The 27164-nt window shown below is 35.6% G+C and overlaps 1 protein-coding gene across 5 annotated transcripts in view; it reads left to right on the top strand.

The window, feature by feature from the left end:
• The window catches only part of vdra (vitamin D receptor a), a 71272-nt gene that overhangs the window by 15008 nt on the left and 29100 nt on the right, over positions 1-27164 (top strand). For 2 of the 5 annotated variants that reach the window (XM_079589548.1, XM_079589545.1), the window contains exons 1-2: positions 13863-14015; positions 14262-14321. In XM_079589548.1, coding sequence (XP_079445674.1) covers positions 13985-14015; positions 14262-14321 — 91 coding nt within the window. In that variant the 5' untranslated portion in view covers positions 13863-13984. Of the gene's footprint in view, positions 1-6411; positions 7080-13862; positions 14016-14261; positions 14322-27164 lie in introns of those variants that run through there. The other 3 variants (XM_079589546.1, XM_079589547.1, XM_079589549.1) reach the window with 3 other exon arrangements.

Here is a 27164-nt window from a genome sequence, read left to right as displayed (position 1 = left end):
CTAATGAATAAACATTATCACACTAATGAATAAACATAAAATCCACTATCACACTAATGAATAAACATTATCACACTAATGAATAAACATAAAATCCACTATATCACACTAATGAATAAACATTATCACACTAATGAATAAACATTATCACACTAATGAATAAACATAAAATCCACTATATCACACTAATTAATAAGCATTATCACACTAATGAATAAACATAAAATTCACTATATCACACTAATGAATAAACATTATCACACTAATGAATAAACATTATCACACTAATGAATAAACATAAAATCCACTATATCAAACTAATTAATAAGCATTATCACACTAATGAATAAACATAAAATTCACTATATCACACTAATGAATAAACATTATCACACTAATTAATAAGCATTATCACACTAATGAATAAACATAAAATTCACTATATCACACTAATTAATAAACATTATCACACTAATGAATAAACATTATCACACTAATGAATAAACATAAAATCCACTATATCACACTAATGAATAAACATTATCACACTAATGAATACACATAAAATCCACTATATCACACTAATGAATAAACATTATCACACTAATGAATAAACATAAAATCCACTATATCACACTAATGAATAAACATTATCACACTAATGAATAAACATAAAATCCACTATATCACACTAATTAATAAGCATTATCACACTAATGAATAAACATAAAATTCACTATATCACACTAATGAATAAACATTATCACACTAATGAATAAACATTATCACACTAATGAATAAACATTATCACACTAATGAATAAACATAAAATCCACTATATCACACTAATGAATAAACATAAAATCCACTATATCACACTAATGAATAAACATAAAATCCACTATATCACACTAATGAATAAACATAAAATCCACTATATCACACTAATGAATAAACATAAAATCCACTATATCACACTAATGAATAAACATAAAATCCACTATATCACACTAATGAATAAACATAAAATCCACTATATCACACTAATGAATAAACATAAAATCCACTATATCACACTAATGAATAAACATTATCACACTAATGAATAAACATAAAATTCACTATATCACACTAATGAATAAACATTATCACACTAATGAATAAACATAAAATCCACTATATCACACTAATGAATAAACATTATCACACTAATGAATAAACATAAAATCCACTATATCACACTAATTAATAAACATTATCACACTAATGAATAAACATTATCACACTAATGAATAAACATTATCACACTAATGAATAAACATTATCACACTAATGAATAAACATTATCACACTAATGAATAAACATAAAATCCACTATATCACACTAATGAATAAACATTATCACACTAATGAATAAACATAAAATTCACTATATCACACTAATGAATAAACATTATCACACTAATGAATAAACATTATCACACTAATGAATAAACATAAAATTCACTATATCAAACTAATGAATAAACATTATCACACTAATGAATAAACATAAAATCCACTATATCACACTAATTAATAAGCATTATCACACTAATGAATAAACATAAAATCCACTATATCACACTAATTAATAAGCATTATCACACTAATGAATAAACATAAAATCCACTATATCACACTAATTAATAAGCATTATCACACTAATGAATAAACATAAAATTCACTATATCACACTAATGAATAAACATTATCACACTAATGAATAAACATAAAATCCACTATATCACACTAATTAATAAACATTATCACACTAATGAATAAACATAAAATCCACTATATCACACTAATTAATAAGCATTATCACACTAATGAATAAACATAAAATTCACTATATCACACTAATGAATAAACATTATCACACTAATGAATAAACATAAAATCCACTATATCACACTAATTAATAAGCATTATCACACTAATGAATAAACATTATCACACTAATGAATAAACATAAAATTCACTATATCACACTAATGAATAAACATTATCACACTAATGAATAAACATTATCACACTAATGAATAAACATAAAATCCACTATATCAAACTAATTAATAAGCATTATCACACTAATGAATAAACATAAAATTCACTATATCACACTAATGAATAAACATTATCACACTAATGAATAAGCATTATCACACTAATGAATAAACATAAAATTCACTATATCACACTAATTAATAAACATTATCACACTAATGAATAAACATTATCACACTAATGAATAAACATAAAATCCACTATATCACACTAATGAATAAACATTATCACACTAATGAATACACATAAAATCCACTATATCACACTAATGAATAACCATTATCACACTAATGAATAAACATAAAATCCACTATATCACACTAATGAATAAACATTATCACACTAATGAATAAACATAAAATCCACTATATCACACTAATTAATAAGCATTATCACACTAATGAATAAACATAAAATTCACTATATCACACTAATGAATAAACATTATCACACTAATGAATAAACATTATCACACTAATGAATAAACATTATCACACTAATGAATAAACATTATCACACTAATGAATAAACATAAAATCCACTATATCACACTAATGAATAAACATTATCACACTAATGAATAAACATAAAATCCACTATATCACACTAATGAATAAACATTATCACACTAATGAATAAACATAAAATCCACTATATCACACTAATGAATAAACATTATCACACTAATGAATAAACATAAAATCCACTATATCACACTAATTAATAAACATTATCACACTAATGAATAAACATAAAATCCACTATATCACACTAATGAATAAACATTATCACACTAATGAATAAACATAAAATCCACTATATCACACTAATGAATAAACATTATCACACTAATGAATAAACATAAAATCCACTATATCACACTAATGAATAAACATTATCACACTAATGAATAAACATTATCACACTAATGAATAAACATAAAATCCACTATATCACACTAATTAATAAGCATTATCACACTAATGAATAAACATAAAATTCACTATATCACACTAATGAATAAACATTATCACACTAATGAATAAACATTATCACACTAATGAATAAACATAAAATCCACTATATCACACTAATTAATAAGCATTATCACACTAATGAATAAACATAAAATTCACTATATCACACTAATGAATAAACATTATCACACTAATGAATAAGCATTATCACACTAATGAATAAACATAAAATTCACTATATCAAACTAATGAATAAACATTATCACACTAATGAATAGACATAAAATCCACTATATCACACTAATTAATAAGCATAAAATTCACTATATCACACTAATGAATAAACATTATCACACTAATGAATAAACATTATCACACTAATGAATAAACATTATCACACTAATGAATAAACATAAAATCCACTATATCACACTAATTAATAAGCATTATCACACTAATGAATAAACATAAAATCCACTATATCACACTAATGAATAAACATTATCACACTAATGAATAAGCATTATCACACTAATGAATAAACATAAAATTCACTATATCAAACTAATGAATAAACATTATCACACTAATGAATAAACATAAAATCCACTATATCACACTAATTAATAAACATTATCACACTAATTATTAAACATAAAATCCACTATCACACTAATTAAAATCCACTATATCACACTAATTAATAAACATTATCACACTAATTAATAAACATAAAATCCACTATATCACACTAATGAATAAACATTATCACACTAATGAATAAACATAAAATCCACTATATCACACTAATGAATAAACATTATCACACTAATTAATAAACATAAAATCCACTATATCACACTAATGAATAAACATTATCACACTAATGAATAAACATTATCACACTAATGAATAAACATTATCACACTAATGAATAAACATTATCACACTAATGAATAAAATAAGAGGTTGTCCCGTCATCATATTGCTGAAGTAATCAGTTACAGCGATGCTCAGTTTACAGTATTTACCCCCCCCCCCCCCGCAGTTGTTGTGTGCAACATCAGATTTTACAGCACTGTTACCAACATCTTCCTTGCACAACATTTATTTTTCTTCTTCTTTTTCAGTATTTTTGCAACAAACAATCATTTTACCACAAGAGTCTGTATTACCTTCAAGCAAGAAAAAGATTCAAAAAGTGTCAACAAGAAAGTTTCAAACTGTCCACAGTTTCAAGACCGCACAACAGCAACTTTTCTTAATATTTGGTATCAGTCTTTTGTTTGTTTGTTTTCTCTCTTGTTTCGCAGTAGTTTCTATGGGCAATAAAGTCTCTGGGTAATGTGGTGTATTGTGGCATTTGAGAGTTAATAGCACACATATGAGGGCCGGGGATAACGAATACCTCGTTTCCACCAAAAAAATAACTGGTCCAGAACTGGTGCTGGTTCAAAGTTGGTTCAACTTGCGAATCTTCTCAGAACCTGTTTGTTTTTCCACCACTGACGAGAGCTGGCGCCGGCCCACGATTGGCCCAGCCGCCCGCTGTAGGCTTCCCCCCCCCCCCCCCGGTCACGAGGCCTCCACAAGTCATCGAACGGATCAGGGAGAGCAAGTGTGCAGTGCTGCTAACAGCCCCCTCTGGAAGACCCAATTCACCGTTCGCAAAGACCCGCCCCCCTTAGTTACTGTCGCTATGTCCGGCAAGCTACTAGAGATGCGCGGTTGGCGGTTACAGCCACGGACTCGGATCGGGCGAAGCCGCGGATCGGGTGGATGACGTGACGAAAAATTATATTTTAATTAAATTCGGGCGGTTGGCAGGCGGTTGAACCAATCAAATGAAAAATATATGTATACATAGTTAAATATTGTTATCTGACTATACCTACCTCCAAAAAAAGAAAATAGGGGAATGATATTACATGCGCTTCATGAGGCACACGCGCAGTCTCTTGCTCTCTCTCTCTCCCGCTCTGCCGTACACGCGCTGCGCGGTGTGGAGCACAGTCTCAGTCTCGCGGGCGCGCTCGCTCTAGATTCCGGGAGATTTTAACTAATTTGCGGGCATCAGTGAACCGCTATCAATATGCGGGATACTCCCGAAGCTCCGGGAGACTTGGGATGTCTGCATTTCTATAAAGAAATAATATCGGCATTATAATTATTGATTTTTCATTAGGCTATTTTTTGGTGCTCCCTCAGCTCGCCCTACGCACAGCGCGTGATGGGAGCGGCGGCGAGTCGTCACCCTGACATGACAGTGCGTAGAGTTTGCCTATAATGTAAATGACTTGTTATTTTATTTGAGCTTTCTATCTTTTTGCTAAAAATTTAAGTGAAATAGGCATTCATTATTAGTAGTAGGCTAAATAACAGAATGTTGAGTCCAAAATGTGTTTTCTATTAGGCTACAATGAAAATATTGTACGGCCCCGTGGCCGATACCACTGACTGTACGTTCACACCGCCGCCGGCGAGAGCGGCAAAATTCGCTCTCGCCGCCCTGCCATCGACGCCGTGAGATTCGGGGACTCTCTGGCGCTCTGACGTAGATTTTAGAATGCGTGATTTTTAAAAAAAACTTTATTTAAAGGAGCTGCAAAGCAAAATAAGAACTGAACATAAATCAGTATCCTGTTTTGTGCAGACTGGCCACACGTAGGGTATAAGTTAACCTATTAAAATATTTCAGACACCTTTTTCCATTCGTCGTTCTTTTTATTAATGTCCCTGTATGTAAACAGGGACACGTCGTACAATAACGGGAAACCCGCAACAGAAATAATCAACTTTTCCTCCATTTTGCTTAGGAACTAATGTGGTCAGAACCAAAGTGTACAGGATTGTGTTCTCTGGTATCCTCTCAGGCGGAGGACTTCTACATTCCGATTGGTTGCCGCTGGTTGCCGCCGAACCGCGTCACAGCTTATTAGCATAAAGTTGACTTGATTTCAACTCTTCTCGCCGTCCAAGACGCGCCGCGCCGCCGCCGGCTCTCATTGAAAATGAATGGCTTCCGGCCACTTTGACGCTCTCGCCGCCGGCGGTGTGAACGTACGGTGAGGAAGAACTCCTCACACAGGCAAACGGGATGATTTGGCTTCTGACTTGGCGCTCGCCAACATATTCATCTCTGCTTTTAAATTTGTGTATTTGTTCTTATTTTATTACTGACTGTTCACTTGGTTTAAATAATGTTTCTTTATCAGTAGTTTTTGATGTATTATCGAAGAACTGGAAGTGAGCTTCAAGTAATAAATGAAAGACCCCCCCCCCCCCCCCCCCCCCCATATATATTTTTGTTTTGTTGGTCCGAAAAATGATACGATCCGTGGCTCAAAAAACGTAAATGATCCGAACCGTGAACGTTGTGATCCGTTCCCTCATTAACTTGAGCCTTTTACATGCAATATGGTTGCCTCAAGACGATGATGATCATATAAAGCGCATGCTAGCGGAAGCTTCGACCCCCCGCCGCGATGTCCACGGATGCTCTTGATTATAGATGAAGATGACCGGTCAGGCAGTGCTGATGCTGACCTGTTGATGAGCGAGGACGGTACGCCGAGAACATTTAAAGATAACTGCAGGAAATCACGGCAGACATAAAAACACTCGCACCACGCAGGCCTGCATGTAAACACAATTAGCATGAATGCACAGAAATAAACACGACGACATGTTCTGATGAGGAAGATGTGAGTGGTTGGCTCATTTTGTGTCTTTATCTATTAAGGATTTTAAGGAGAATTATCTGTGTCTGCAATACATAGGCCGTATTTTAAATTATGCATTCCATTACTGTAAAACAAGAACATACTATTGTTTTTCTACTTAAAAATGTAACGTGTCATTCAATAGGGGTTAACATCATAGATATCCACATATAAGGCTAGATGTCTTAAGGCGGAGTCTCGAACGTCATCAACCGGCGGCCATCTTGTCACAGGCAAGCGTTCTGGCGGGCTCTGTGGTTCCTGATGTACGGTGAGTGATCGGCACGAACACAAATCCTCTTATCTCGCTGAAATCTTTTGGTTTGGTTTCTTACAAACACGTGGCTATAATTCTGAATGCTTGAAAATGTTAAAATATATAATATTATAATTATTCATAAGTATGCAGTTTCATAACTACATCTCTGACGTTTATAACAAACCAACGCGTTTGAAAATCGGTTGAAAATTGAGCAAGTTATAGTTATTTAAAAAGTACACGCGCCATTAAAACAATGTTACGAGTGAGCGAGCTGACTGTGGCAAGATGGCCGCCGTGTGCGGACGTCGACCTCCATTGGCCAGCAGCGCGGACGAGACATCTAGCCTTTATTATATGATATCTATGGTTAACATAGTTAACACGTGTCTCACAAAAACAACCACGTTTTGATTGGACACAGCGAAAATCGCCAGCAGGCTGACTATCAGTGGTTGTCATGAATGGGATGCTAAAAATATTATTTTGGCTTTAAGATTTTAACGATATGCAAGAATAAACTTAGTGTTCTCAGCGATTTCTGTTCTTTCCGACAACAAAACACTTGAATGCGATGAGCTCGTAATCACGACTTCACTTCAGAACGAAGCACGTGATAGCACGTCTTTATTTGCATATTAGCGTGTCAGTGTCACTGATTGGACGAGCTGCAGCGCGCAATCTTTTTAAAAGCTGCAGCGCGCGATCTCGTATATTAATGTACTTTATAGTATGCTACCCACCATTCAAAGCAGAAAGAAGATGAAGAAGAAGTCCTCATCGCCACGTTGATAAATGTACTTTTTCGACTATAAAGGTATACGAAACTATGTTAATATACGGCACGCGATTGCTTGTCGGTTGCTAGTTCTCACGGAACCGTTTTTGATGCCGGTCGGTGGAAAAGCACAAGGTCAAGACACTCGTCTTTTAAAAGTTGAACTTTTTTTTAACCCCTTTTTTAGAGCAACAGAGAAACACGTAATTTTAGCGCATGTTTACACCGCAAAACAATGGAAACGTATGGCGCTGAGAAACTCGTCGCTTTGCTACGAGGATATGTTTTGGAAATATTAAAAGCAACACTATGGCATTTTCAGACCATATTTCCGTGATGTGACATGTTTCCAAATGAAACTTAATATTTAATGATAAACATTGTGGAGGACTGGATTTCATTCATTCATTAGCTGTCTGGAAAGAAATGCCATTTTAATAAAAACATTAACCATTAACGCTTCTTTTGGGGGTGAGTCTTTAAATGATTAAAATGGTGGATGAAAATGAAATAATCTTTGTTTCTTTCAATTTTTTTCCAGCGATTTTTATTTGTTTTTTCTCCCTCTGAGTTTTTGTTTTAATTCTCACTGTTTTTAAAAAAAACATTTTATTACTTCACATAAACTTTGAATTTAAGGCTTATCTCGAACACCTGCTCCTTGTTATTTTGGGGTTGTTTAGAAGCCTACTTCAACCTAAAATTTGGCATAATTAAGAATTCATAATGTTTTTTTAAAGAGTCTCTTCTGCTCACCAAGACTGCATTTATTCGATCAAAATACAGTAAAAATAGTGAAATATTAAAGAATACTGAAGAATAAAATGTATGACAGTTTCCATGAAAATATCTATAAATTGTATCTATAAATATCTATAAACTATAGTAGCTGAAATAAAATAAGTGTTCTTTCTATTTGATTTCAACTTAAGATATATAGTATGTATTTTCATATTTGACATTTTTTTTAAGAAATATATTTTTTATTTTTTACAATACCTTTACAACTCTTGTCTTTGGACAACTTTGATTAACTTTTTTTGATTCACTTCAAATGTTGACTACGTATGTATATATATATATATATGTATGTACACATTAAAAAAAAAAAAAATACTTTCTTGTTTGTTTTTTAATTGTTTTAGATTTAATTAACGGTTAAAAATTTTTTACTCCAGTCTTTCTGCTTTAAAAAATCCATGTTTAATTCAACGTGTCACTTGCTGATTTCTTGTTATCATACGTCCGAGTGCCGGTTGTTTCTACACATTATTTCTCTGTATAATAATAACTGTGTTCTGAAACCTCCAGCAAATCTGGTTCCAAATCTTCATATCCCAGTGAAAGCTCTTCTCTTCTGGTTCTCCTGACTCACACACACACACACACACACACACACACACACACACACACACGCACGCACGCACACACACTCGCAGTGTTTGTTTTTCCAGCAGAAGCGCTGCAGTCACACAGATCTCCTCCTGTGAAGCCAGACTCCTGAGCTCATCGTGTTTTACGAGCTGATCTAAAACCCCTTAATGACGAGCGAACGCTGAGCGCGCTTAAATATTACTTTTTTATATGCTTTATCTCCAACAAATAGCATGCGCAAGGGCAACTTTCATATTACATCAGAAGAACACATCACCTGAAAGAAAAGCGACAACAAAACAACAGATAGTACATATCTATATATTGTTAAATACGCATAAATAGATACTTTTCATATGAAATGTTAAATGAAGAGCATATTGCAGTTGCTTTGTTATTTTTAGATTTTGACATCACATCTATGCACATTTTAATCTCCTTAAGCACTGTACAATTCGGTTTGTCATTTGTGAATATGAAATTTACATGAAAATAATGGTCCTTAATGCAATTAACCTATTGACCACAAAACCAGTCACATGGGTCAATTTTATGAAATTGAGATGTATACATCATATAAAGCTGAATAAATAATCTCTCCACTGATGTGTGGTGTGTTAGGATAGGACAATATTTGGGCGAGATATGATTATTGAAAATCTGGAATCTGAGGAGCAAAAAAATGTAAACATTGAGAAAATCTCCTTTAAAGTTGTGCATTTATGTTCACGATTGTGCTGCATTCACTCACAAAAATACATGTTTTATATATTTACGGTAGGACATTTACTAAATATCTTCATGAACATGATCTTAATATCCTCATGATTTTTGGCATAAAAGAAAAATGGATAATTTTGACCCGTACAATGTATAGTTGCAATTGCCACAGATATACCCGTGCGGCTCCAGATCCAGGGTCACACACACACACACACACACACACACATACACATATATATAGGAAAATAATATCAGCAATGGCTCTCTTAACATCTCTCCAGAAACGCTGTGTATCTTGGCAGGAGCAGAACACACACACACACACACACACACACAGACACACGAGAAGTGTCCGGAGAACAGTTTTCCACAGATTGTTTCAATATCCCGTTAAACTCTCGAAAATACGCCTGCGCCTCGTCTTCCCACCGATCGGACTTGACCTTTGACCCGGGAAATACTCCAGCCCTTCCCCCCTCAATCCTGATCCGCTCGCAGACACAAAGCTGACAAGATGGCCTAGATACACACACACACACACACACACTGAGGGAGATGTGTAGAAAACACTACAGAAGCTCGCTCGTCCATGCAAACTAATGCAATTATGTTGAATCATACGCACACTTTCATATGTGTGCATTCATATAGAGTCAGAAAACACACACTCCGGGAAATATGACTCGACGTGATGATGAGTGAACGGCGAACTATCGCTTTAAAGGGCGCAAGGCTTTCTGGGACGTTTGAGGAAAAAAATCATAACACAAGGATTTAAACTAAAGGTTTTGAATAATTAGCAATGATTCATATTTTTATTCTCACCGTTTTTTTTTATTTTATATATATAATAATTTTTATAAAATTATGAAATATTATTAGATTTGAAAGTAGTTTTTTTCTATGCATCACATGATCCCTCAGAAATCATTCTAATTTGATGCTCTAGAAACATTAGCGATTATTATCAATGTTGAAAAAAGTTTCATATTTTTCTGGAAACTGATGAATTTTATTCTTCAGGATCCTTTGATGAATAGAAAGTTTAAAAGAACTGCATTTATTTAAAACATAATCTTTTCTAACATTATAATGGGTTTACTGTCACTTTTGATACATTTAATGTGTTTTTCATAAATGAAAGTAAAAATAATCCTAATAACCCCAATCTTTTGAATGGTAATGTATCAGTTTCCACAAAAATATTAAACTGTTTCCAACACTGATAATAATCATAACTGTGTCTTGATCATCAGATCATCATATTACACTGATTTCTGGAGGATCATGTGACACTGAAGACTGGAGTAATGATGATAAATTCAGCTTTGATCACAGGAATAAATTACACTTTACTATATATTCACATAGAAAACTGATGATTTACATTATAATCATATTGCAGAATTTTTATGTTTGTATGTTTGATCAAATAAACGCAGCTTTGATGAAAATAAGAGACTCTTTCAAAACATATACTAAACTTTTGACCGGCAGCATATCAACTAAACGCTAATTAATTAAAAAGGATCTTAAATATTTATTAACGATCTCTGCAAACTATAAAACACACACACACACACACACACACACACACACACACACACACACACACACACACACACACACACACACACACACACACGACGTATAGACCTTCAACATCGGACACCGTTCCTGGTCAGAGGCCCACACACACACACACACACACACACACACACACACACACACGCACACACACACGCACACACACACACACACACACAACGTATAGACCTTCAACATCAAACACCGTTCCTGGTCAGAGGCCCACACACACACACACACACACGCACACACACGCACACAAACACACACACACACACAACGTATAGACCTTCAACATCAAACACCGTTCCTGGTCAGAGGCCCACACACACACACACACACACACACACGCACACACACACACACACACACACACACACGCACACACACACACACACACACGCACACACACACACACACACACAACATATAGACACTTCAACATCAGACACCGTTCCTGGTCAGAGGCCCACACACACACACACACACACACACACACAACATATAGACACTTCAACATCAGACACCGTTCCTGGTCAGAGGCCCGCACACACACACACACACACACACACACACACCCACACCCTAAACACCGGATGTGGTCCCGGCGGGAGCAACAATGTTCAATCCTCATCCCCGGAGAAACGGACAAAAGAAACGCTGAGGAGAACGAGGCCGTGAGGAACATAAAGACCAGAAGTTTCACTGTGTGCTAATGTGACTATTGTTTCACACACACACACACACACACACACACACACACACACACACACACACACACACACACACACACACACACACACCCACATACACGTCTTTCTCTGTACATCTATACATTGAACAGACACAGACTCTCTCTCTCACACACACACACACACACACATACTCTCACACACACACACACACACACACACACACACACATCTTTCTCTGTACATATATACAGTGAACACATACACACTCATTCTCTCTCACACACGCGTACACACACACACACTCTCTCTCTCTCACACACGCGCGCGCACACACACACACACACACACACACACACACACTCTCTCGCTGTACATCTATACAGTGAACAGACACACACACACACACACACACACACACACACACACACTCTCTTTGTATATACAGTGAACAGAACCTCTAGAAAGCGTTGTGCTGAGAGAAGAGTTCAGGTTCACGTGATCGACACACACACACTGAACCTCAGCATCTCCTCAGTGTAAACGAGCGTCATTAGGGCCTAATCCTACAGGATCCTGATGGGGGTTTCCCACGGAGTCACACACGATCCCACTGGATGAGCAGGAAATTCCTTCAGGATTTTTTGTGTTCGAATAATGTCTTCCAGCTAAATATAATCACAGGACCTGAATGAACCATGTGAACTTTAATATCACAGTCATATTCGGCTGTCTATAGTACCATCTAACTGAGTTACCAACACGACCACACACACACACACACATATTATATATATATATATATTAGGGCTGTCAAAAGATTAATCGTGATTAATCGCATCCAAAATAAGAGTTTGTGTTTGCATAATATATGTGTGTGTACTGTGTATAATTATTATGTATAAATACACACACATTCATGTATATATTTAAGGAATAATTGCATTTATATACTGTATATACATTTATATAATTTATATTATATATAAATATAACCAATTTTTCTTAAATATATACATGAATGTGTGTGTATTTATACATAATAATTATACACAGTACACACACATATATTATGCAAACACAAACTCTTATTTTGGATGCGATTAATCACGATTAATCTTTTGACAGCCCTAATATATGAAAATGACATACATAATCATATAGTCATATTGATTGAAAAGGTAATCCTAACAAATTATGCCATACATTTTAATAAAATACACATTTTTACATCATCTCCTCATTAAACTGCTCGAATCGCACTGTTGCTGTTCAACAATATCAGTTTATATTACTATATACATACTAAATAATCATATCAAGTCATATTTACCCAAATATGCCATCGTGTTCTTTGTGTCCTCACTCCCCAGGTCTGCATTTTTAACATGAATGACCTACTTTTGATATTTTTAACTTTTTAAACACAGAAACACTGTGAGGGCACAGATTGTTTACCTCTTAGCGGCTGAGCCGTGACGTCAGGACACACCCCTACAGGCCAGGGGGCGTTGCCCGTCTCTGCAGTCAGTGGCGCGCCATTCGGCCAATCAGAACCCAGCTGTCAGGCGTTCCACCCAATCAGCGGAGAGGGCATGTCAGCGGACGCCTGTGATTGGCGCTCTGTGTCTATAGATATGCAGGCGGAGGGCGGGGCTAAGTAAAGCTGGTGACCGTTCGCTGCTGGTTTATCTGGAGAAAGAAAAAGCCATCGGTGGGACTAAACACGAGTTTTATCCGCGGCCTGCTATTGGATTCAGTGGATGCTTACAGGAACGAGTCTGATTAATTCCGGTAAAATATACTTTAATGATATCATGGTGGTTATACTTAAGAAAACTGTGTTGAATCGCCAGTGGTCAGTTTTCATGCGAATATGTGGCCATGCAGCGCGCGCACGCGCGCATGTTTGTGTGTCTGTCTGTGTGTATGTGTGTTTGTATGTGCGACACAAAACGGCATGATCAAAGATGCATCATATTTTATTAAAAAAACACGCTATTATTTCACACTTTGGTGTGTGTGTGTGCTTTTTAATAGGTAAATCTAAATGTGAAGCTGGCGCGTGTGACCCCCGAGTAAACGGTGATGCCACATCAGGTAGAGACTCTTTCCCTGCATTACTGTCTCTTTATTGTTCATGTGTGTGTGTGTGTGTGTGTGTGTGTTTACTGTTGTGCTCCTGCTGTGCTCCTCTTGAACGAGTTACCCGTTCCTCAGAGCTGATGATAACGTGTTGTGCTCGGAACTGTCGGGGTCAGTTTGGGCTGGACTGTGAATGTTGACCTCGTATAATTTACCAAAAGGAGAAGTGAAAGTTTTAATGAATTTGCAGTTGTGTTTAGTATTTCTCTTTATGTATCACTTCTTAAGATGTCTGTCTTTATTTTAAGAAAAAACAGTGAATACAAAATTAACGGTTTTTAATGCAGAAATTATAATTTTTTTACGAGTTGCATTTTTTTAAATTTAGTTCAAACTTCCTTCTAGATATTTTTTTGTGTTTTCTTGAAGCTTTGTAAAATTGTAGTTGTGTGTGTTCTTAAAAACAACATCTCATTGATATATAATATCTATAATTTATTGTCCATAATTAACTTTCATCCCCTATAAAGCCGTCTTCATAAAGAAGAGTAACTCGGTGTCTTGCAGGATAAATCCTTCTATTATTAGAGTGATTGTTCGAGGCATTACGAGTGTTATTGAAAGCTCATCTTTCCACTTTATTAGTTATTTGGCTCTTTTATCCCATGTGAGATGGGATCAGACACTTGCCTCGGGCTCAGACGCACAAATGATGGGAAATATGAGCTGGACTTCAAATGTTTGCAGTGTTTTCCGCCAAGCCAACTTGTTCTTCTGTATTTGTGGTAGTTGTAGTGTCGTGTTGCATTGAGTTTAGTGTTTCTCTGGGAACTGATGCAGTGTTGAGCTTGTGTAGTGTGTATTAGTGGAGGGAAGAGTGTTTAGTGTGTGTTAAACGCATCTCTGGATGGAAGGAGTCCTTGTGGGATGAGTGTGTGTGACGCAGTTTCTTTCCCTGCAGATGATATTGGATAAACTTTGCCCTGTTTGGCTTCTGGTGTGTTTGTTTTGTATCGTATCGTAGCCTTTGCTCTTTGTAAAATCTTTATAGTCTTAAAGCACTGTATGGCAAGAACAGCCGTGAGCTTTAAACGGCGTGTGTGTCAACTGTGGTTTTGTGCTGTGAACCTGCGCCCCACACACACACACACACACACTTGCACGCGCGCGCACACACACGCGCACACACCCTCACACGAGACTTTTCCAGTTTAGGGTTGGTTATTGTGTACGAGACGGATCTGTGGGGGTTAGAAATGTTGTATTACTCACAATAAATAGATTAAAATTAGCAAATAAATGTAGAGATTCACAATTTTTTTTTAAATTCACATATAAATAAAAAGATTTGCTAAAAAAAAAAAAAAGTGTTATGTCTCACACACACACTCTTCATTTGTGAATATTGCTTTCTGTGTGTTTATCACCGCATGCATGTGTGGATATTGAAACACTTTTTATTGAAACATATTTTTATTATTATTAAAGCCATAAACCAGAACATTACAATGAGACATAATCATGCAAAGTAACTAAAAATAACAAAATTATAAAAATAAATGGGTTCTACTTTATACAACATTATTGAAACACTTCTAGTGTCAAAACATGCAGGCAAATTAATAATTATTTTTTAATTAAATGGAAACAATACAGTACGGCTCTGTTTGTTTACATTAGCAAGAACTAAACAATGAAAAATACTTCTAGCGTTTATTAATCTTAATGTTAATTTCAACTTTGTTGTATCTGTGAGTGTTTAATACACCTGAGCTGATATGAACTGAAAGTTAACCGATGAATTGTTCATTAATAACTTAACTTATCAGACCTTATTTTTAGCTCGTTATTTTACTCGCCAGTTCTGATAACCTTAGGGTCGTAATTATGACGTGCGAGTTGTTAAAAAGGATTGCTTTCATTTGTGATTGATTATCTGCACGTTACGGCGAGCGCTGAAGGATATTAATAATGACCAATTATAATTTTTTAAAGGGCTGGTTGATTCTGGTTTGAGTTTTCTAACTGTAGTTAGTGTGTAATGTTGATGTTTGATCATAGACAACATCTGCAAAGTTACAACGCTCAAAGTTCAGAGCAAAGGGAGATATTTACTTTTAAAGAAATTCCTCCCGTTAGTGACATCACCAACCCTATAATTTACATAAACCCCGCCCCCGGAACACGATTTATAGATTATCATGACAGAATATGCTAATCAAAGACTAGAAGATAACTACACATAATCTACATAAATTCATCAACTAACCATTCAGAAATGTCCTGTTCTTCTACATGTTGTCATCATTGTCTGACTCCGGTTTGAACATAAAAGGCTGAACGTTTTTGAAGCTCCGCCCCCTGTGCCGGGAGCAGCAGCTCATTTGCATTTAAAGGGACAGACACAAAACGGTGTGTTTTTGCTCACTCTCAAAAAGTGACGATTTTAACATGATATATAAAAATATCTGTGGGGTATTTTGAGCTGAAACTTCACACACACACTCTGGGGACATCAGAGACTTATTTAGCATCGTGTGAGAAGGGCATTATACCTCACCTTTAATAAAATAAAATGAATGTAAAAGCGAAAGCATCCTGACACGAGTGAATAACTGCCGTGATCGATGTTCTCGTGACTGAAGGTCTGTTCGGTGAGTCGGTGCTGGGACGCTTCTCAAACACACACTATAACCTGATCATAGAGTTATGGAAGTTTCTGGAGCTCTTCACGTGCCGGTCAAAAAAATAAAAATGTTGTCAATGAAATATTTTAGTTTAATTTTTTTTATTTTGTATTTTTTTAAGGGATTTTTTTTTTTTATACTAAATTATATTTACACTATTTATAATCCATTTGTTCACATTTTGAGCATAGGCCTGAATTTTTATTTTTATTTTTATTTTTTTAAAATATAAATACGGACAGCAACCGCATTGGGCAAACCATATACATTGTTTTTTAGTGTTCTAGCAAAACTGCTAATTTGCAACACTTGTCCATAATGCACTTTCCCACTTAATCTGTGGTAAATCTTGACCGCTTTGAGCGACAGACTGAAGTTTGATCTCTTGATAAAGACGACGCTTGCAGATTATTGCTGAGGGGGAAAGTTTTAAAAAGTGAACTTAAAAAAAGTTACAGATTGTGTATGTGTATTATGAAAAATGCACACAAGTACCATTTATATATTTTTATATGAAATGTATATCTTCAAAATCACGTTTTACTCTAAATCTGCATGCATTTGTTTGTGTTGATGCATATATACGTGTGTGTGTGTGTGTGTGTGTGTGTGTGATGTGTTGCATGCATTCTTGTGTGTTGCGTGTGTGTGTTAGTGCGTGTGTGTTTCATGCATTCTTGTGTGTTGCATGCGTGTTCATTCGTGTGTGTTGCATGCATGCGTGTGTGTGTTGCACGTGTGCGTGTTGCACGCATTCTTGTGTGTGCGCGCGTGTGTGATGTGTTGCATGCATTCTTGTGTGTGTGTGTTGCATGTGCGTGTGTGTTCATTCGTGTGTGTTGCATGCGTGTGTGTGTTGCACGTGTGCGTTTTGCACGCATTCTTGTGTGTTGCGCGCGTGTGTGATGTGTTGCATGCATTCTTGTGTGTGTGTGTGTTGCATGTGCGTGTGTGTTCATTCTTGTGTGTTGCACGCATTCTTTTGTGTTGCACGTGTGTGTGATGTGTTGCATGCATTCTTGTGTGTGTTGCACGCATTCTTGTGTGTGTTGCACGCATTCTTGTGTGTTGCACGTGTGTGTTGATGCATGTGCTCAGGATCTGAATGGACTACCAGGACCATCCAGACACCATGAGGCCTGCATGTGACACTGCTCAGCGAGACAAAAGCGTTTAGCGCAGAGTTTAGCATTCCCGCGCTACTTGCCCTGTGACCGCGTGGAGTTCAGGGTTTCTCCGGCGGGTCCTGCACTATCTGTGTGTCTGCAGGAGTGTAATGGGTCCCACATGAGCCCGTCTGTGCTGCACTGGACCTTCAGGAAGTAAACTTTAATAGTTTGAGTGATTAGTCGTTTCCAGGGGCGACGGCACACAAAGCAGAGCGTCATTAGACTGGCTGCTAATGCTATCAAATGTTTATAAGTCTCATTAGCTGCACATTTACTACATTAATGGAATTGCTGTTAGTGTAGTGGGATTTTATTCGGTTAATTGCTCATGGTTAGTGTTAGCGCTGAGATGAACGAAAGCTTTTCAAATTCAAGTGTCTGCAGCGTGTGTGTGTGTGTGTGTGTGTAGAATCGACAAGTATGTGAATCTCACAGTAAATGTTCATAGATTATTCATTAATTAGTTACGGTCTGCTATCGTAGGTACGTCGACTTTACGTGTTCATGATGCTGAACAAAACAAACCGTGATTTGTTGCTTTCATGTCAATCAGACGTCAGCTGAGGGGGAGGGGCTACATTTTCTAGAGCTGTCAATCAGCCGTAGACACGCCCCCTCCTCAGCAGGGACTAAAACTGAGGCCTCAGCAATAATTCATGAGGATGTTTCACAGATAAAACTGACCTGGGAAGTTGACTTATATTGTGCCTGTGCTTTATTTAGTGTTTTGTAATCGTCCAGGTATGAGTGTAAGAACGTCCATATTACTTGAATTTCCCCGAAGGGATGACTAGGCATCCAGTAGCTCACACACTCATAACACTTGCATACAGTACAATCACACACACCAATTCTAATAATAAATAAATCCACTACGACAACCAAATTAGTATCTATATAAACAATAACATGCATGTTTAAAAGACACATAGTCCTAAAGTTTACTCAAGTTAAAAATGGCAGTGATAAACTAAACGGCGATTCTGTAATGTCATGTGGTTATTTAATCTCTTGTAATGAGTTAAATATATTAGGTTAATTGAACACAAATTAAGTTGTAACAATGTAAAAAAAAAAATAGTTTTACTTTATTTTAAATTGTGTAAAATATAGCGCAAGTAACACGATTTTTTTTACATTGTTACAACTTAATTTGTGTTCAATTATCCTAATATATTTAACTCATTACAAGATGTTAAACGACCATATAACATCACAGAATCTCTGTATATCACACTCAAAAACAAGAATTTGTCTCGTTTCAATTTAATTAATTAAAATAAGCTATATTATACACACTTTAAAATAAGCTAATTTTAATTAAGTTGAATGAGACAAATTGAGTGTGATATACAGCAATACTATGATGTTATGTGGTTATTTAAGCATGTATTAAGTTAAATATATTACATTAATTGAACACTTAAGTTGTTTTGTTACAACAAAATGTACAACTAAGTTGTAACAATGTTAAAAACAATCGTATTACTTTAGCTTATTTTAATTTGTAAATCACACTCAAAATTTAATGTCTCTTGTTCAATTTATTTAATTAAAATAAGCAAAAGTTACACGATTTTTAAAACATTGTTACAACTTAATTTAATCGTGTTCAATCAACCTAATATATTTAGCTGTGCGTGACACAGTTGAACAAGTTAGCGACCACACAACACCATGTTCCCGCCGCGCATCACTCACACACAGAACGTGTCTCTTGTTCAGCTGTAATGTGTTATGTGGTTTAACGTCATGTATTGAGTTGTCACTCGTTCACTTGTCAGAGGAACGCAGGGTTGTGTGTGTGTGTGTGTGTGTGTGGAGGGGCCTTGCGTCAGGGTTCAGCCGTTCTGATTGGCTGTGTAACCCGAGCCCGTGGCTTCTGATTGGCTGCTGGGTGACAAGCCCCCGTGTGGGAGTCCCTCCCCTTCCTGTGTTCCCCTCCCCCTGACAGGAAGTGCTGATGTGATGGAATCCACCGGATGTTTCCGAGGGAACATGAGGGTGACGGGATACAGCATGTCTGTCCCATTCAAGAATTCTTCCTGAGGAGGTTTTTTTTTCTTTTTTTTTTTTTTTTCTTTTTTCTTCCTTTCTTTCTTTCTTTCTTTCTTTCCATCTGCTTCTCTGTTCCAGCGTCTGTGTTTTGTGTCCCTTGGAGACGGCGTGGGGCTTTGAGAAAAAATCATCATGCTAATGATAGTCGTGGTTGTTCGGCAAAATGCCATTTTTATTACGTTTAGTGTTTCTGATCTCAAATGTGAGATCTGCTTTATGGATATTGGTGATTTTGTATAATCCGTTCATTTTTTTTATTTGTAAAAATTATTTCTTTTAAATAAATGCATTTAAAACATATTTTAAAAGTACATAAATATTAATGAAATGATTATTTTTATTTAGTGTTCTAAAGTTTGGTTTAACCCGTGTAAGAAACTTTAATGATTATTTTTATTTGTAAAAATTATTAATTTCAAATAAATGCACTTAAAACATATTTTAAAAGTACATAAATATTAATGAAATGATCTAATTATTTTTATTTAGTGTTATAAAGTTTGGTTTAACCCGTGTAAGAAACTTTAATGATTATTTTTATTTGTAAAAATTATTTATTTCAAATAAATGCACTTAAAACATATTTTAAAAGTACATAAATATTAATGAAATGATCGAATTATTTTAATTTAGTGTTCTAAAGTTTGGTTTAACCCGTGTAAGAAACTTTAATGATTAAATAGAATAATCTAATGTAGTTGATTTATGTAAAACTAGAAAATGATGTTCTAGTGGGATAAGAAAACCATAATCAAGTCAACTGCATATGTTTATATGTAGTTGTTTCTTGTTTTAAACCATAAAAAGGGGCAAATTAATAGTTTTTGCTTTTGTTAACAGTTCGGCTATAGGGTACGAGGAGGAACTGAAAGCGCCCTGCAAAGGAAATGGTTTGACACACCGTGAGAGCGTATAAATAAATCTATACACACACACACACACACACACACACACAGTTGTGGTCCGAATGATTGGCACCGCTGGAAAATATGATCAAAGATGTGTGTAAAAATCTGCATCGTTTATCCTTTTGATCTTTCATTTAAACATCTAACCTTTTATTGTAGTTGAAAGTGGAAAGTCGCATTATGAAGTAAACGTTTTCCTCAAACACCGTAATTATTGGCACCCGTATCATTAGTGAGTAGAATATCTCTGAAGTATATTCTCATTATTTGGTTTAGTTCACATGAAGTGTCTAGAAGTGACTTCTTGTTTCACAGGAGTATGAATATGAGGAACATAAAGTTCAAATCCCTTCATTATTCAATACATCGAGGAAAACCACAGAATATGGTTCTGATGTGCAGCAAAACATTGAGTAAGAAAATCGCAAAAGCATTAAAAATTCACATTTACAGCATCAGAGCAATAATGAATCCGTTAAACATGTTATGAATCTGTGTCTATATCGTCTACATGCAACAGTTTGAGTGGATCACAGATGGAGATTTGTGAGTTTTGAGGACAGAAAACCGAATTATATTTTTATCAAACTACACATTGTTTAGGAGAGTTTCAATAAAAGTCCTCCTAGCTCATCTTAAAAACAAACTTTTCAGTTTTCAGACACGACTTGATCTTCAAACGACACCGGATTATGATGAAAATAAATAGAGCAAACCCACCAGATGTGTTTGTGTCACACACTGAATTTTTTTTTTTTTTTTTTTTTACTTAAATATTTGTGCAAAAACTTGCCAAAGAAAAATTAAGTAAATTTCAAATGCATATTTTTAAGTATATTTCACATATATTTAATTAAGTAAACTCTACTCAACTAAGTTAAAGGTTGGGTAAGAATTGTCTAAAGAACTTTTTTATATATTGGTTTAAACTGTCTTTATATACCAATACATAGTTAAAATGCAAGTACTTTGAAAAAGAGAGTATTAAAGATTGAGTAACTCTAGTGTATTTAATCTTCAAAAAACACAGCTCATTAATTCCTACCGGGACGAAACAAGTGATCGACTGCCACTCTCCGTCGCCATGACTACCGCGGCTATTACTGGCTCCGCCCACATGCGCGCAGTCGCGCACCCGTTTTTAGGTGGGAGTGAATGGAATTAATGAGCTGTGTTTATTGAAGATTAAATACACTAGAGTCACTCAGTTTTTTATACTCTCTATTTCAGAGTACTTGCATTTTAATTATGTATTGGTATATAAAGACAGTTTAAACTAATTTGAATAAAAGTTTTTTTAGACGATTCTGACCTACCCAACCTTTAACTGAAAGTAACGAAGGAAATGAGTCATTTGTTCTTGGTTGAGTAATATCTGTTTAGTAGAAGTTTCCCTCAGACAATATAACATTAAACCACACTTTGGAATATGCTTTATTTAGAACCGATATTCTATATCACTGAAAGTGTCATGTGAACACACAGACCTCAATACTGGGCACACGATGACTGCAACATTTGATAGATTGTTTTTGTGTTTGAATGTGTTGTGGTTGATCTTCCATGACAAAACAATCATCAGAGTCGACACACAACGTCCCAGTTCCTGACCCGAAACCTGACGAGGACGTCACCACAACTGCTCAATAAAACTGCCAGTAATTGTGGCCAATGTGTTTTGGAGAATTTTTTTATTTCATAATGTGATTTATTTATCCTCCACTTTCAATTATTTTACTTCAATGAAAGGTTACTTTTTTTTTTTTTTTTTTTGGTTAAATAAACAATGCAGATTTATTTTTACAGCCATATTTGATCATATTTACCAGAGGTGCCAATAATGTGTGTGTATATATATTTAAATGTTAATTTAATATATTAAAGGGGTGTTTGATTATGATTTGACTAGTCTAACTGTAGTTAGTGTGTAATGTTGTGTTGTCTAACTGTAGTTAGTGTGTAATGTTGTGTTTGATCATAAACAACATCTGCAAAGTTACAACGCTCAAAGTTCAGAGCAAAGTGAGATATTTACTTTTAAAGAAATCGCTTTTTAAGAACTACAACAAACGGCTGGAGGAACTACACGAGCTTCCTCCTGTTAGTGACATCACCAACCCTAGAATTTACATAAGCCCCGCCCCCAGAACACGATTTATAGATTATCATGACAGAATATGCTAATCAATGACTAGAAGATAACCACATAAAAGCTTCATAAATTCATATTCAGACTACTTAAAAGTACAATTTATATCTACCATAGGTTTAAATTATTTAGATTTTTTTTTTAAAACAGTGACAACAATAATGTGAGGTAAAAGGACACAAGTTTTTGAAGCTCCGCCCCCTGTGCCGGGAGCAGCAGCTCATTTGCATTTAAAGGGACAGACACAAAACGTGTTTTTGCTCACCCTCAAAAAGTGACTTTAACATGATATATACAAATATCTGTGGGGTATTTTGAGCTGAAACTACACACACACACACACACACTCACTCACTCACTCACTCACTCACACACACGCTCACACATAGTCTCTCTCTCACACACACACACACACACTCTGGGGACATCAGAGACTTATTTTACATCGTGTGAGAAGGGCATTATACCTCACCTTTAATGTAATCATTTAATAAATACTCTGCCTAAACTAAAGTATTAATTTAAGTAAATGTATTAAATTAAAAGTACAGAAAAATATAAATTTAAAATATTTTTTTTTGACAAAATGTACTTTTGGATTATAATAATGCCATTTTATCTCTTTTTTTATTTTATTTTATTGTAAAACATTTTTTTTATACGAAACGATTGCAGTAAGGGAAATATTTCCACAGCACATTCTTAATTTCAGGCTTTATTTGCTTTAAACACAGTGTGATTTCCTTTGATTTTGTGATAACCTGCGAGTTGGACATGTTTCCGTGATATTCCACGCGTTCCTGATCGCTATCTGAGCCAGACGAGGACAACCTCTGCCATATTTCCTTTTGCTTTTTACTATTCAGTTTAATAATGTGATAAAATTACAGCTGTTTTTGGCCCGTACATGTGACCTCAACATGATCGGAACGTGTGTGTGTGTGTGTGGGGGGGGGTAGAGGGAGGTGTGTTATTCTGCAGTGGTTTGATCACCGTTGGATTGAGTTAGCCGCTCTTGATGCCGTTATGACCGCTAGCTCAGAGCCACACACACACACACACACACACACACACACACACACACACACACGGGGTTACCCTGCAGAGCACAGGTGTTCAGACCGCCGGGAACGAGATGTTTGGCATTTCAAGGCCGTTGTTATTGCCGTGCGCAGCTGCAGATGCGAGTGTTTTCATACATGAGTTAATGTACAGTACGTGTGCATCACGGGTCACATGCTTGTGTACTGGGTACACAATACTGGGTTAAGATGATGTGTGGTGTGTTAGGATAGGACAATATTTGGTCGAGACACAACTATTGAAAATCTGGAATCTGAGGAGCAAAAAAATGTAAACATTGAGAAAATCTCCTTTAAAGTTGTGCATTTATGTTCACGATTGTGCTGCATTCACTCACAGAAATACATGTTTTATATATTTACGGTAGGACATTTACTAAATATCTTCATGGAACATGATCTTAATATCCTCATGATTTTTGGCATAAAAGAAAAATGGATAATTTTGACCCATACAGTGTATAGTTGCTATTGCCACAGATATACCCGTGCGGCTCCAGACTGGTGTAGTGGTCCGGGGTCACACACACACACACACACACACACACACACGTAATAAACACAGATATACCCGTGCGGCTCCAGAGTCACATTAACATTTCTGTCCGTTCGGATTGCACCGTTTTAACAAACTAATAAACTTAATGCAATGCATTTTTGGCAGTCATTCATAAATGAAGTGGGTCAGAGTGCGTCTCATAACGTGAAGTGTTTGTTATGAATCATCTGGTTCTTTGCTTTGAGTATTTATTCATTTGGATTGCTCAAAAATAGCCATTTATTGTAGGAAACCCAGTTAGTGTTCAGCAGAAGTGCACGTACGGACGGACCAGTGTGTCGTCTACAGAGCGAAGCGCGGGAACGGAAACATCCATGTCTCTGCTAAACGAGCCTTTAGAGCTAGTACTGGGCAAACTGGGTAAACTGGGCACTAGTTGCACTCGGGTGTGTGATTATTAATCATCTAAGAGAATATTATGATTGTTGTTTTAAAGATGTGCGATCTGATATTATCGAGCACACACACACACACACACACACATAGAGAGTGATGTAGTCTAGTAGGTTAGACTAGTGCGCTTGTGCATTTACTCTATTAAAAAATGCATTCATAACACCCTAAATATTCAAAATAAGGGGCAAAATTACTCCAGTATGTCTTATATACTGGTTAAACTGGGAAAATTTAAAAATGGTGCAAAAGTTCATTAAATCACAAAAAAGGATCTGTACCAACTATTCGTGTTCCTGCTGAACCTCCAGAAGAAGTGAGTGTAACGTTTTATTAACCTTTATATTAATCCTTATATTAATCTTTGCAAATCGCTAGCACGATGAATGCGGCTAACTTAATGTTTACACGCAGGGTAACGCTACATTACGCCATGTTTTTACGACGTTCTCAATATAATTAATAATTCCACGTTTATACTGAACAATGCGTTATAGTTATTATGTTATCCTCAAGAGACTCCCGCTGCCATTCCTCAACTGTTGTCAAGGCAACGCTCCACGTGTGTGGTGTAAAAAGCGCACCACAGAACAGAGGGGCGGGGCTAGCACAGCTCATTAGCATAAAGACACATGCACTAAAGCGGCGTGCTGAAAACAGAGCTGTTTTTGACCTGGTAAAATTAGTGTTTTCTTACAATACTAATGAGAATTTTTAATTAAAGTATATTACAAACCTTTAATTTAGACCCTAAATAATCATATTAGCTTGTACAAAAATCACACTTGTGTTTCAACAAAATGTCATTTTAAATAAACATACGTTGTTTTTAGGATTTATAGTTTTAGGAGGATGTTTTATTATATATTTTTTAATTTAGGCTATATAAATAAATAAATATTTTTTATACAAAAACTGGAGTAAAATTCACTTTATAAAAGACCCACATTTCTAACGTTCATGGATATGGATAATCTGACATGGTTTAGTGTGAGATTTTTGCCCATCTTTTGGAAAATGCCGTTTTAAAAGTAAAGAAAGTATCACTTTTGCAGAGCTACACCATTTGCTATTTGACTAAACGACATATTTTCACTAGTTTTTAGTTGGATTCATATCTACATATTATGAAATCACAATTATAACAATAAAAAATACTTTTTTGTCAAAGTTGAGCATTTTTTGTACAGACAAAAATCTGTTTTTCAATAATGTTACATTATGATTAGAATCAAATCACATCAAGGTCGGACCCTGTTTAGAAGATTGACAAAATTCATCCTCAAAATCAGAAACAACGCAAAACACACATAAACAGTGGCAAACTTTAAATTTGTACAATTATATTATACCGTGAATGGGTGTCCCTTATTTTGCCTCACTGAAGGTGGCAACCCTAGCCATTTGGGACAGGGCCCAGGACTTTGAGTCTCAGTGTGTCTGCTGGTGCTCACGGTGAAGTGTAGAGGAGTGTGTGTGTGTGTGTGTGTGTTCTTCCTCTTCTCCTGTTCTCCTCTCTTCCTCCCTGCGATCGCTGCGTTCACCGGTGAAAACATCAATTAGTGTTGAGGGGAAGCGGGTTGCCATGACGACGCAAGTTGCGTTTGACAAGGACGGTGAAGTCCATCCTTCATGCATCAGATTTTTCATTTCTCTCTTGGAACAATGGTTATATATATATATATATATTTATTATTTTTTGTTGTTTTTGTTGTTGTTGCTTTAATCCGGTGTAGATGATACAATCAAGATGGAATGAAATCATAAAGTTGTGTTGATGTTGATCTAATGTGTGTTTTCAGAGGTTATGTTTGATGTGTTTATGTTTCTCTGTTTTCATTCACGGCGTCATT

This window comes from Phoxinus phoxinus (assembly GCF_949152265.1).
Source record: "Phoxinus phoxinus genome assembly, chromosome: 18".
In the NCBI taxonomy this organism is placed as follows: Eukaryota; Metazoa; Chordata; class Actinopteri; order Cypriniformes; family Leuciscidae; genus Phoxinus; species Phoxinus phoxinus.
The sequence above is the reverse complement of the archived record's forward strand: the minus strand, read 5'-3'. Positions and strand labels throughout refer to the sequence as shown.